Source organism: Anser anser, assembly GCF_964211835.1.
Source record: "Anser anser genome assembly, chromosome: 1".
Taxonomy (NCBI): domain Eukaryota; kingdom Metazoa; phylum Chordata; class Aves; order Anseriformes; family Anatidae; genus Anser; species Anser anser.
In genome coordinates, this window is record NC_139720.1 from 132970801 (window position 1) to 132985315 (window position 14515).

The window sequence follows — 14515 nt, forward strand, 5'->3', positions numbered from 1 at the left end:
GTAAGCTCTTCAGGTATGCCCACTGTCTCAAACAAGAAAAATGTTGTTTGCCAACTTCAAGGAATGAAAATAGAGTAACTTATGGCACATTAATCTTTGTTGGTTGAAAGCCCTACAAATACTGCAGTGTTTCTAGAACGTGAGGAACTTTTACATTTCTTTAATATATGAGAAAACAGGTATTTGCCCTTAGTGTCCATTAATGAGAACATTTTCATAATCCTTCTACCCTAGACATTTTGCCATAAATTACAGTTTGCAGAGCAAACGTCTTCACCTGTAAATGCTTCACTTGGCGCAATACCCAGTCTAAAAAATGCTCATTTGAATCTAAAAACCACACTAACATCTGGCAAAACATATTTGAGAATGGCAAAAATGTTTTTTTTTTTAATGTGTCCTTTGATGTCTACTCTTGCATTTGTCCTTCTGGGCCATATATTAAAGGAGAAATGAGAGATCAGATTAGATGACAGATAGCAATGTATTTTAAAATCAATGAATTCTTCTGTATTCATCTGTTTAGAAGTGGAAATGCGAGGCCCAGTGATTTAAACCCTAAGTTGCTGAGTACTTAACAATTTTCCTTTAGAATACCAGAGGCACGTGCTCCAAAAAATGACCATAGCAGCCAAACTACAAACAAAGGGAGGGACAATTAAGTTTCCCTGACATCTCAGAAGTAAGAGAGACATGGGAAAAACATTAATTAAAACCATGCCGATATTATGGTGCAATTTCACTTATTTAGAACTTAATCAGTACAACCAAGAGACTGGGGAGTTCCAGTGAGTGGCTGACACACCAGCCTATGAGCAGGGCAGGAGGCACTTGCTTTCCTGAGTTGTTTTTGTTTTGCAGGTATGCCATTGGTATTTCATACAAGTCAGCCCCAAAGCACGAGTGGATCGGGAAGAACTCTGCCTCCTGGGTGCTGTGCCGCTGTAACAATACGTGGGTAGTGCGACACAACAGCAAAGAAATCCCAATAGAGCCTGCACCTCACCTCCGCCGTGTTGGCATTTTGCTGGACTATGACAACGGTTCCCTTGCCTTTTACGATGCCTTGAACTCCCTGCACCTTTACACCTTTGACATTACGTTTGGGCAGCCCGTGTGCCCCACATTCACTGTGTGGAATAAGTGTTTGACCATTATAACTGGCTTGCCTATCCCTGACCACTTAGACTCCTCTGAGCAGCTGGCATGACTGCTAAAAGCTAAAAGGTAGGAGGACGCGTTTCCTGAGGGCAGCTGCCTGCAGGAGCTTGCCAGAGCTGGCAGACTGCATGGCATCCCAGTTGTTGCTGTCGAACATAGACAGAAGTGAAAAGGGGAGAATCTCTCTTTTCTGAGTACTTTGTGCAGGACAAGAAGTGGCTTTAATAATACCTTAGAACTCTTTTTGCAGTTGCTTTTGTTTTGATTTGTATTTAGTATCTTACAGGAAGATTTATAAATTATTTATAAAAAGAAAAAAGGAAAAAAAAAGAAAAAGAAAAAGAAAAAGAAAGTGAGAGAGAGAGAGAGAGAAAAGGGAAAGCCTGTTTTGGATACCTGGAAAATGACTTATTTGCTTTGCACATTGATGGTCCTATTCATTAAAGTTTCATCAGCCCCTTTACATCATTTTATTTTACAGTGGATAAAAGCAGGAAATTGGAAGGATGAAAACTGTGCAGTGGACAAGTCAGTATACTGCTGGTTTTATTCATGCCAATATTAGTGCTCTCATTACTGATCTTATTGAATGCAAGATCTCTTAATTTCTACTTTCCACATGGGAATGTGCAGACCAAATAGAATGAAAATAAACAAGCAAGGAAGTGGAGCTAGCCAACACAGCAAAAGAAGAAAGTTTAATTTACTTCTGTTCATGGTGCAGTATGTTCTCTGTTCATAAAACACGTGTGGAGTATGTCCTAGAAATGTGAGTGTATAAATCATCTGGTGATTTATTTTATTGATGGCAACATTCCCATCTGCCAGTGTTTCACTTTCATGTTTGGGAAACATTGTAGAATCACTGAGGATGTGAAAGACTGATACCATCTCTGAAAATCAGAACACTGGAGGAGAGCAGCCAATCCAAGGTCTGACTGTAGACTAACTTGATAAAGCACTGCATCATTTAAGGTTTGATTGTAATGGAAGACGTCATGGTTCTGATGGTAGACATGTGAATGCTTATTGCTGATTTTACAAGGTTCAACACAGCAAGCCCAGCCAATAACTCAGAAGTGAGACGTGAGCCACCTTACCATTGATTTTAAACTAAATACAAATGTTTCATTGTTGTACACTATGTAGTATCTATAACAAAGCAAGGAAATCCATTTTGCATGTGCTGTATGGAGAAACTACAGCTGGAGTTTGTTCATAATTATCATTGTCTTGGGTTGTTTGGGAAAGCCCAGTTCTCTTTGTGAATGAGGAGTAAATAACAAATTTTCAGCAGCAGTAGGAATCTGCACAGGCAGGCCCTGCATTCATCTTGGTGTTGGTGGATAAACTTCAATGAAGTCAATAGAGGTTGTACCTATTTTATCTCAAAGCTGAATCAGGTGCATTTTTTTTCTCTTTCCTTTCTACAGAGTAGAAACCCTTTGTAACTACTACAATACTTACATAAAATGATCATTCTGGAAGATGCTTGAGGCATATGACAACTTTAAAAGAATGGTTTTCTTATGGTGATTTGTTGTTACTATGCAAGTGGTGAAAATCTGCCTGTGTAGAAAGAGGATAAGTTGAATACCAGCTTTAAAAAAAAAGATTTTCTCAGTAATTACCATGCTTTAGGTGTCCTTTGAAATGGATGCCTTAATGCACTTTGTTCACTAATGGGTCCAGAATAAAATGTTCCCAAGCTCAGCTTCAGATTTTTTTAAATAGTTTCTGCAGGTACAAAGCTGCACTACAGTTTGCCTTATGATGATATATAGAACTTAAGAGCAAGGTGATGAATACATACATGCATACAGGGTTTATTTTTCCCTTTTTTAACAGAAAATAAATGTCTGTCCGTATTCCTTTCATTTCACTTTACATGCCCTGCTAACTGGTGAATTAAATGGAGAAAAGTGTGACAGTACAATGCTGGTACCATGGCTTTCTGATGCAGTAGTATCTCATGGGTCACAGGCAAGATTGGTGCAGAACTGACATAAATACCAGAAAATATGTACATACAGTGTACTGCAGTGTTTATCTTTGTGTCTTTAGTAATAAATAAATGGATATGCTCAAAAACGAAAAAGTAAATTAATCCTCAAACATTGTGTTTTGTATCTGAATACATTGCTACCTCTACTACCTGGTGTACATTGCCCAGATAATCTGGCCTGGGATGTTTGGAAGGTAGCTGAGATGGCATGAAAATTATTATAATGAGCTGACAGGTGATGACTGATAAGAAGTAGTGATAAAAATGTCCAGGAGGAAGGGAGTCTTAATGTAGGATTTTTGCCAAGTTTCCATCTAACAGGAGAGGGTATATTACCACAGTACAAGTAGCAAAGCTGTGTGCCTCCTCTTTTGCCAGAAATATTAATTCTAGAAGCTGATTTCAGTAGCAGACAAACTGAAAACGCTGTTCAGTGTTTGGCCATACAATGTTAGCAGAGATTGAGCTGGAATTAATACCATGAATTTGGAAAGATCCCCAGTGATCTCACATATTTTCATTTTAAAAATAAACTGTGAGTTCAGAAACAGATCATTGTTTTGGTGAAAGGAAAAACAAATGGTCTGTAATCTACAGGCCTTGCTGTATCATTTATATTTTAATACAGAATACTTCATTTGGAGCTAAGCCACGTTGCTTCAGTACAGTATTAATTGAGTCAGTACATTACGTGCTTATATGTTTGTGTATATGTATGTATGGGTATACACACACTAGTGTATGTACAAGTATAGTGTAATGTGTGTATATACATACATACATGCACACACAGAATGACAGTAACTAGTCAGGTGCTCCTTTTTTGCTTGTTTCTTGAATTATTTCGTATTCTGTATGGACTATGAGGAAACAAGTTTACTATGAAAGGTATTCATCTGGACAATTTTTAACAAACAAAGTCTGTTCGCCTTACAATACCTGATTCAATGCCTGATTAATCAATAAAAGCATCAATTCGAAACCATAGCTTCTGTGGTCTGTGGCATTTTGCATGGTCCATAGGAATCTATTGAAATCTGGGGGAATGGTGATCTTTGTGCAAAAGTAAAGCATGTTACTTTAATATAGAGTGCAGTCTTAGATGAAGGTTTTTCCCTGATTTTTCAAAGTTTTGTGAATAGAAATGAGGTAGCATTTTATAATGCCATGTTTAACAAAGCCAGATTTTTGAGGAATAGTCTTCTGAGATGCAAGCAATGAAAGTAATATATAAAGTCTATATTGGTATAATCGTTGTTCCAAGGGTATGTTTCAAAGTCAAGCTGTGATTAAGCGGAGTTAGACTAAGCCGTAGAACAGCCTCTTCAGAAGACAGTAGAGTCATCTAAACTCCGGTCTGACTTGAGGTAATGGAATGGGAGGGGTCAATTTTTTTTCGTTCTGAGGCCAGATAAAATTTTCCATGTGTTAGACTTCCATGTGTTAATGCACATCTAACAGGGAAAAATCATTTAGGCTGTATGTTGTAAATTATTTAGTAGATCGTCTTTAGCCCATTGTAGGTTCCCAATGACGGCGTTCAGAGAGCAGGGAGGGAGCTGAAGTTGTTGCGTTTTCTGGACATGAGTTTATTCTTTCTCTGTATTGGTTATCTTATTTCTCACTTTCCCCAGAGGAAAGACTCCCACTGAGCAGTGGGTCCCAAATGTAAGAAGCATGAAATTCCCTCAGATGTGGGTACACTATGAAAAGCTGGAAATGGGCAAATACAGATGAAAATGTATATACATTCTTCATTATATTATCAATGGCAGGTCGTTGAATGGGAGTGTGCATCATGTTTTAACCCTGCCTCTTAAGTGGGAACACTGCATTCTCCTCGTGATAGAAAACACAACCGGACACTATTGACAGCTGAAGTGTCAGCTCTTTAACTAGTCAATTGTGAGATGGCCAGCATATATAGCACTATGAAGTACTATTTGCTATAGGAGATTTTTTGATAATTATTTGACATCAGACACAATATAAGTATTTCTTTCTTAATTATTCTGACAAAGCAAATGTCTATTAGTTCCCAGATTCTGCTGGTAGTTACAACAGCACAAATTCCAGATTTCCTACCTACCAAAACAAAGTGAGAATTGCTAGTGGCTCTATCTGTACCACCAAAACTGAGCTTATTGGCTTTAATTGGAAACTGTCTTCGTTTTCGGTTAAGGAGTGAACAGGTGTTGGATCCACAGCAAGAGAAAATTCATACTGTGCCATCACAGTAACTGGTCAGCACATACCTGGCCTGAAGGCCATGGGTGGGGCAGCCTTGGGAAAATAGTGGCTTATTTTATGTCATCCAGCTGTATTTACCATGTAACTAAACACTGGTTCTTTTTTTGAGGTTAGTCTATCTCCTTTCCCAAATGGTAGGTTTCCCTAAAATAGCGCTCCCGAAGATGAAAATCATGACTTTTCTGGTATTCCCACATCTGATCAGAATAATTATATGTTCATTCTGTCTACAATTCATACCATTCAGTGTCAAAATGTTTCCTCCTTGTGCATAACTGCCACACCTATGTGTTACACTAAAATCAAGCACAGTCTCTGGCCAGATTTACAGCCTTATGGTTTATTCTATCTCCTTTATCTTATATACTCTTGCAGGAGCACAGAGGCTTGTTTGTATCCCATAGACTGTCTTCTACAGCTCTTATGTCTGTCTCATTGAAAGAGTGTCATTTCCATATATTAAGTTATGTCTGGTCATCTTTTGAAGGATGAAATGTAAATGTGACCAGGTTGACCAATCAATCTATCTTCTCAATTATAGCTAGACCTTCAGCAATGTCATCTTTATTGAGCTTGTTGAAGCTTTACTGCCAAATTGTGAGTTATGTGGCTTCTATATTTCATTTAATTTATAGTTTTGTTTTTTGTTTTGTTTTGGTTTGTTTGTTTGTTTGTTGGTAGATACTCAGGGGCCAGCAAGCTTTTTAAAATTTCAGTCAGCAGAGAGATGTGTGAAAACATGGTGCCTCATGTTTTCAAGCTGCTTTGTGCAATTTTTCATTTTATGATCTTTAGGACTTTATCTCAAAGATAATTAAAAGCATGCACAGGTTGCTTATGTATTGATGCACTGGCAAAATTCTCATAACACCATCTCTAATATCTTTCCATGTGTTGATCTTTCCCAGAGTTGAAATGCATGTCCACGTATAGGAATGTAAGGTGCAGTTTTTTCTTGTGTCATTGGGCTGATTGCCCATTTAAAATTATGATCTTCAGCACAGTGTTCTGAACTTCAGTCTTAATCTTTGTCATTTCTACAGGGAGGAAAGCCCTGGTCCCTCCCAATAGCTGATAGTGGGTCTTCCAAGTTACACTGAGCTATTTGTTTTTATTGTGCTTTCTGAAGTGAAATAAACTCTTTACATTTTAACCTTTGATTTAGCATTTAATTTTCATATGAAAAAAGTAAAAGACTAAAGAGCAGTGGTGTTAACAGTGGTTCAGTGTGAGTGAGACTTGATTTGGGCCATGAGGCATACGGCATCTGTATACATTAATCTTGGTATAGATTTGAGAGATATGGGATTGAATACATTCAGTGTTGAGGAAGCCCTAATTTAGAAGCATAACAATGTATTGGGAAGGCATGAAGTCTTCTAATTTTTTTATTCTTATTCTCCCACAATGTGATTGACAGTGTCATTATTACTGCTGCCTGAGAGAGGCACAGAGGTAGCAAAAGAGAGAGTTCTGGAGAGTACTGGGAGGGATCATTCAGAATGGCAGGGCAGCTGGAAACCTGCCGCTGCTGCCTGCCCTCGTGCCATCCTGCAGCTCTGCAAAGCAAGTCTGCACCTATTCTGCCTTTTGATACAGCTCAGCCCCAATCTACATTCCCAAATGACAGAAGAAAAACAAACAACAACAAAAAACCATCTTGCAATTATATGTTTGAAATCCTAACCTGAATAAAAGCAGGAGGGCAGGGATGACAGCCCCAGGCCTTGATTTTCCTTTTATTTTACTTTTGCCTGGATTTTTACATCTGTTGACTTCAAAGGAGATTTACGTAGAGGTAGGTACAAGCCCATGAATTTTCAGTTTCCAAGGGGTCAACAACTGAGTAAAGCAGTAGCCCGTGTGCTAACAGCTCAGCATTCCTATTAAATCATATCTTTGGAGAAAGCACATTAACTGCTAGCAAAACTGCAGTTTCTCATGAGCTGTTTCCTAAGGCCAGCACAGGTGTGCGTTAAAATGTATAGTTCAATAACATTCTTCTAGAGTGAATTGTTCGGGCAACACTTTGCTGTTTCCTCAAAGCAGAGTGGGAACAATTCTCTTGGCAGGTGCTGTGCTGCTTTTACAGAAATCATAAGAATAGCAGATAGATAAGTTTTTATATAATTTTTCAACTTAAGACTATTGTTCTTGGCCTTCCTTTTAAAAATGAATAAGAAAACAAGTTTAGTAGCACACTTCCTCTAAGTTTTTATCATAATTTATATAATTATTTGAATGCATGGAGATGTTTTTTTCACAAGGAATACCACCTAATTTCTTTATAGTGTACACAGACATACAGTAATTAGGATTATTTCTGAAAATCCATGCATTCATAAAATAGCTTATATTCAAGCCTTTAAAAGACAGCAAATGGAGGCTTTGTGTTTTGCCTAACAGTCATTAAACTCAATACAAAACAAAAGCTTTACATGGTTGTACCACTGAAATATTTAAAAATGACAGCCATCTTCCACATAAGAGGATATGAAAGTTTTAAGTAGCATTTTTATTACTTTTTTTTTTCCCATCGATTTGTTATGTGGATAACAAATTATTCCCCTTGCAAATATTTTTCTGCTATCTTTCCATTTCTTCTTTCTTAATGCTACTACTCGTATTTTCAGACATCAGAAATTAGAGTAGCAAGAATTGTGTGTAAGGGGGAATACCTTTATGTTTTAAAAAGTTGGATTTATTTTTAATTTCATTGAAAATTACCTTTTTCAGAAGGCTTACAGAAAATTAAATGAGAAGTGAAAATGTTACTGTAGTATGTTATTGAAACTTAAGAATATTTTTGATGAAGAAGTTAAAGAAAGAATTCAAATAAGCCTTTCACTCTTCTACAAATGGAATTATTTTATTTCATTATATTTGGCTTAATAGTATTGCCCTCTAATTAAAGCAGTATTATGAGACCTGATTAAGGAGCACATCCAGAGGAATAGCATATTATTTTAGGATATCACTGTAACAAGTCCCCTTTAATAGCAACATATGTATATATATATTCAACTTCATTAATATAATATAAGTTTGGGTTTTGCTGTTTTAAAATATATATATATTATATTATATTCATTATATATAATATAATATTATATATATATTATAATATATATATATATATATATATATATATTCTTTGTCCTCTCCAGCAGCAGTTCCCAAACTAGAAATATCCCTTTCTTTTGGGAAACATAGGGACTAATTCCTTTTGTAATTGGGAACAAGTCCTTCATATGGCAGGTATGAAGGTGCTCCCAGCACAGTGATAACATCTCCTATTGGCATGGGGCAATTTGGACTTTCTGTCATCTCTGTGTAAGCAGTAGTTATGGACAAATTGAGAATGAAATGGGTACATGTAAATTTGTAAGTGTGGGTAGAGGTGGAAAGATTCACAATTCATTCTCTGGTGAATCATAAGGATTACAACCAGTGGTAGACCCAATCCAGAAATAGAAATGAGCAAATGGAGATTTGTTTGTTAATAAAATCAGTAACATATCCTTTTAATTTCTTCAGCTGATTGCCTTCTCTCTCATTCTGTTCATCACTTTACATCCAAATGCTCATTGAACAGCTGTAAAAATTAAGAGTTGAAAATGCTACTTTTTTCACACACACACTATATATATATATATAAATCCAGAACTGTTAGGCTTTTGTCAAGATAACTTGAAAGCAAATTTTGCTGATGCGAAGTCAGCTGCGTTTGGCAGAGGTTAAAGGTGAAGAATAAAATGAGACCTAGCTATTAAGTACTGGTGCAGACTGAGTTCAGGAAAGTGCAATTCTGCTTATAAACACAGTAAACATCAATTTTAATTGAAATTATTTATGTGGGTGGGAAGAGAGAAACACAACTGGATTCAACCTTGTCACATGCATGAATAATGATCAGTACAAAGTATCACAACTGCTGAAACAATTGAAAAACAGGACTCTGCTCTTTTACTGTAAATTTAATAGTTTGTGTTTGTTTGTTTCTTTGTTTGTTGTGTTTTTTGTTTGTTTGTTTGTTTTGTGCTGACAGTTCGGTTATAGCATTCCTGCATTGTATATGCATTTAGACAAACAGGAGGTAATATTAAGAAAGTGCCCCAAGTAATGCTGTGAATTCTTACAAATGCAAGACCAATTGTAGAAATTAGGATAAATCTTTGAATGTTATACACATGAAGAACAATAGAAAAAATATTTATTAACAGTCTGTAATTCAAAGAACTCTACCCAAACCACGTTTTTTTGTTACAGTCTTGATACTGCCTTCCTGAATCCCTTCATGGAGAGTATGAAACAGGAACACTTTGTCTTTCTGCTGTTATGAAGTCAGTGCTCCATATTAGTATTACTTGGAAATCTCTCAGGATGAATAAATTTAGTAGGAACAAGTAACGAGTTCTCACCACTCTTGGAGCCTGAATAAACCATCAGCCAGTTTCACGGCTGAATTACTATCAAGTTATGAATGCTTTCATGTATTTTTAACTGTATAAGAAGCATGTAGCATTAAAAAATGTGACCAGTTTTATATAGACATTGGAATAGACGTCACTTTTTCCAGGTAAAAAACTGCTGTTTGATACAGTGACAGGAAAATATTTTTATGGATTTGGTATAAACCACCTGCACTTTTGCTGATTCTCATGCACAGAAATGTGTTGTGGCTTTAGGTCCTGAGAACCTTTCATCTGTGTAGGGAATTCCAGTTTCTGCAAATCATGCAGAATGGTGAGTTGTTGTGTGTGGGTTTAGCTTTCCTCAAATCAGGCTTTGGGTTTCCCCAAATGTAGCAGGAGAGGCAAGCTAGATCCGAAAGGTCTCCAGCTCTAATCCTTCCCTGACCTCTGTCATGACAGGAACAGTGAGGCCACAGGCTAGCCTTGTCCCTACATCTAGTATGGCAACAAAATTATGTTACAAAGCTTTACCCAGGCCCCTCTGGCAAAGGAACCTGACGTCGTGCAAAAAGAGAGGTTAAACTAGCTCAACTAGCAAGATTCAGATGTTTCTCCACTAGCTTCCCCAGCTTCTGTTACAGATGGGAAATGCAGGTTCAAAGAGTAAATTTTAAGTGGCATTTATCCTCATAGGAAGGTCTGTGTAAGAAGGCTGAGATGCATTTTTCCATGTTTCTATAAGGACATGGAAAGTTGTCTCCTCATGCCCCAGGTTCAGTAGTGCTTGTGGGGCAGGTAGGCCTCGCAGTTCATTAGCTGAAGCTACAAATGATGGCTGAAGGGAGATGGGGTTCTTGTGTCTGTAAACATTTGTCTAGGGGTAGCATTAGAAAAGGTGAATAAGATTTTTATGGAGAAGTCAATATGAATATATATATGAAAATAAATGCAGTCAGGCTATGGACAGTTAGGTCCGTAGAAATCAAGAAGGTTAATTCATAGGATAGTAGGAACCTCAACGTTTCTGCTTTGTGAACCAGATTCAGCTTTCTTCAGTGTAAATGCCCAAATATTAGTTGACTGGGCCTAAGTATATTTTCTAGATATCTTCTATAATGAATGAGAAATGAATAGCATCTCCAGGAGATGCTATTCATCCCAGATATTTTAGCATCTTAACTTGGAACTGGGAGAATCCTACCACATTACTGATCTTTCCCCATTGGTCTTCTAAGGAGTTAGAGACAGCTAGCATGTACTTAATGCCTACTTTTTAGACAAAGAAAGACAGATCAAATGACTATCACTCTACAGTCTAATTTAGCAAATTAAATATTGACACTTTTGCAGTGTCAATATTTTTACTTTTCTTTTTAATAGAGAAACCAGTTTTTTTGATAGAATACAGAAATATACAGACAACTTCTGACTTCAGAGGTAAGCAGGCAATTTTTCATTGGCCTAACTGAAGCCAAAGCTTTGCATCTTAAATATGGACAAGATGGAACATTGTAAGTCAAACTCATATTCAATGTGGACATCTCCCCTACCCAAAGACTCTTCAAGGCACTAAGCCTTTGTTTTTTCAAAGTAAGTTATTTGTAATAATACTTACAGAAAATGGCCATCCAGGTAAACTCAATGAATGAAAATGCTTCTGTCTGACCAAGAACAAACCCTCTTACAGATTATGTATGCTTATATGCATTCTCTTGCATCGTTCATATGCACAAGTATTTTAAACTCCTAACTGGTTAGCTTAACGAATTGCTGCAAAATGCTATGTAATAATAGTTAACATTGTTCTTACATTGTCCTTAAAGTTTAATAGACATTGTCATCAGATGTTCTCTAGCATTTCCTGAATTCTTTAATCAGCTACATACAATTAACATTGTACTAAAACTAGAATATCTAGGTACCAGTTAGCATGACTACATTTTTCATTCCTCACAACAGTAAGCATGTATTGATGTGATAGACTGAGTACAAGTATCAAACACACACTACCTGTGCCAAATGTTGCTTTCGTTTGTTTGTTTGTTTTTGTGGAACCCCAGCACAATTCTTTTTTAATGCAAAAAGCAGCCAAAAGCTATAAGTTAAAAGTAATGTGTAAGAGAAGTGGTGGTTCTTTAACATGCAAGTTGGATGCTGAGGTCAAAAGTGCTTATTCTACTATGTAAGTTATTTGCATCTTCTGTAAAGGAAACAGAGCTGGTTTTCTGAAGGATAACTGAGACTTCTTTTGATATTCATGGCAGATTGTTTTGGATGGCTACCTTCCAGAAAATCTTAATGGGGAGAGAAAAATATTCCGTGGATGAATGTAAATATTCCTTTTTCCACGGTTTTACCCTAGACTCACCTCTCTAAACTGTACACTCTTCTTTCAGAGGTTTCTTTTCATCTGTCTCTAAACAGCATGAGTATTTATCTATAATGATGCTGTGGTGAGGAATGATCCATCCTTCAGGTTAACAGAGTGCACAGTTGAAAAAGTCCTTCACATGCAAAAGATTGCTGCTTGTTCTTCATAAAAGGGAAGGAAATGACTCACACTGGAGAAATGTTATAGTGAAGACTGTTGACACTTCATGCTGGTAGAAAAAAAAAAGTTCAAATAGAAGATGAGAGTTTCTGTAGAAAACATTTTCTGATGGGAAAAGAATTAGTGCTCCAGGAAGGTTAACTAAGGAAGGTTAACTAAGGGAAACTGTCAGAAAAACGCCTGAAGCAGGTAAATATTTTGGAAAAGGTTTGGCAAACAGGAATTTAATTGAGTTCAAGTCATAAGGAAAAGTGGAATACTGGCAGCACTGAGGCAGTCTGGGGTGCATTGGAGGGATGAGTCTGAGGATTCCTGTTTGCAAGGACTATCAGAATGGCCTGCAAAACTGGACTGGAAAGGCACACCGGGGCTGTCCTGCCTAGGGGTTTCAGAGTCAGGAAAGACAGCATAAAATAACAGAATTGAAGTATAAACAAAGTAAGAAGGAATTGGGAACATTTTCTTTTCCTTTTCTACTCATTAAAAATAAATTTGAAATATCCATTACAACATGAAAAAATTTTGTAAAACAAAACTCTTCTCCTTACCTTTGTGGTATGTAACATCAACGGTTATTGAAATGGAGAAAGCTTTCAGACTGTAACTTATTTCCACAGATTGTGGCAACTTGCTTCATTACTGTTGTTACTTTTTACCATTTGAACAAAATATTCTTTTATGTCTGCTGCCTAAAAGTCAGCCTATGATCCTAATTCACGTGCAAGGCCTTACCTCAATAAGTATTTCTCAATAGAATTGTGGAATCAATGCTATCTTCTTGAAAATCCTGAGTCCTTCCAATAGCATGGTGGGAAAACAAAGCAACTTTGTTCTGGCTCTAGCTGACCCTACCCAGGTTTCTGGTAAATGATGTCACTAGGCAGGTACAGTGTCTCTGTGAGGCCCCTAGGTGCAGGAGCTTGGTGTGTTGATATAGCAGAAGTAGTACTAATTTGCCTTTTACACAAAAGGAGGTACTGCCAAAGTGGTTAAGAGCAATGCTGGATGGTTTTGTGCTAAGTTGTTGGAATGGAAAGTGGTGAGAGTGGTGAGGATGTTTGATACTGGATGACAAGGAAGTTTTGCCAAGACATTGATTAAGTCTCACTATTGAGGATATTAATAAAATGTAACCACAGTCACTGTAATACAGAAGGATTTTGACAAAATCTTTGTAAGGTTATTGTTCTCCAAGTGATGTTAAAATATAGAATTTATGTAAATGTAAATGAACTGATGTTTAGCTATTGGAATAAAAATCTGCAGATGCATTGTGGGATGTGTATAAATGAATGTGTAACCTAGACGATTTGGGTTATAAAAGATGGTACTTTGACCATCTGTCAGTGATTTTCTTTTACTCAGCTAAGGAAGTCATGGATATGAAAAGAAATAACAATTTATTAGCAAGTTTTTGGATTGTAAGAATGTGTTTTGATTTTTTGTAATAAAGAATGTTAACTCTACCTCTTAATTTCTGCTAAAGTAAACCTTTGATTTTCAGTAATAATTTTAGTTTGGGCAGAATTGAGCTTAGCAAAAGTAAGAGTGGTAATTAAACCTTATTGATCTCAGTTTAAGATAATGGTCAACATACTAGCAATTTGTTCATGAATCACAGCCTCACTAAGGAATACCCACTGACAGGAAATCATAGGGTATATACGGCTGGAGGCAGCTTTCCAGAAATCCATCTCAGTGCTAGCCTTGAGAAAAACAGTGAAAGCTACAATGTGTGAAAACATCAGGTAAACACATGGGTGGGTTTGCCTGTTTTTTTGTTTGCTTTTTGGTGTTTTTTGTTTGTTTGTTTGTTTTGTTTTGTTTATAACCCAGGATAACAACCTTCATGCCAAGAGGAAGGGAAGGGCTCCCAGCCGTAGGTCAAGATCACATTAGATCAAGGTGAATCCCTGAAACCCAGCCACTTTTCCTTGCTCACACAAGCTTTCTCTCCTACATAACTTCACAGGAACTAAAACATTACTAGAACAAAATTATTTTATGGTATAGAACTGTTAAAGTAATGAGTAATAACAGCAAAGCTAAATTTGGAGGTGTGCACAAGCTAGGGGGAGAACAGATACAGGGTTTACTAGGAGTAATGAGGTGTGGACGAGATGAGTAAAGCAA

The 14515-nt window shown here is 36.9% G+C and overlaps 1 protein-coding gene across 10 annotated transcripts in view; it reads left to right on the plus strand.

Moving 5' to 3' along the window:
• Positions 1-13848, plus strand: part of MID1 (midline 1) — a 251968-nt gene extending 238120 nt beyond the window's left edge. For all 10 annotated transcript variants that reach the window (XM_083821997.1, XM_083822003.1, XM_083821995.1 and 7 more), the window contains exon 10: positions 862-13848. In XM_083821997.1, coding sequence (XP_083678123.1) covers positions 862-1210 — 349 coding nt within the window. In that variant the 3' untranslated portion in view covers positions 1211-13848. The remainder of the gene's footprint in view (positions 1-861) is intronic.
• The last annotated feature ends 667 nt before the right edge of the window (positions 13849-14515 follow it).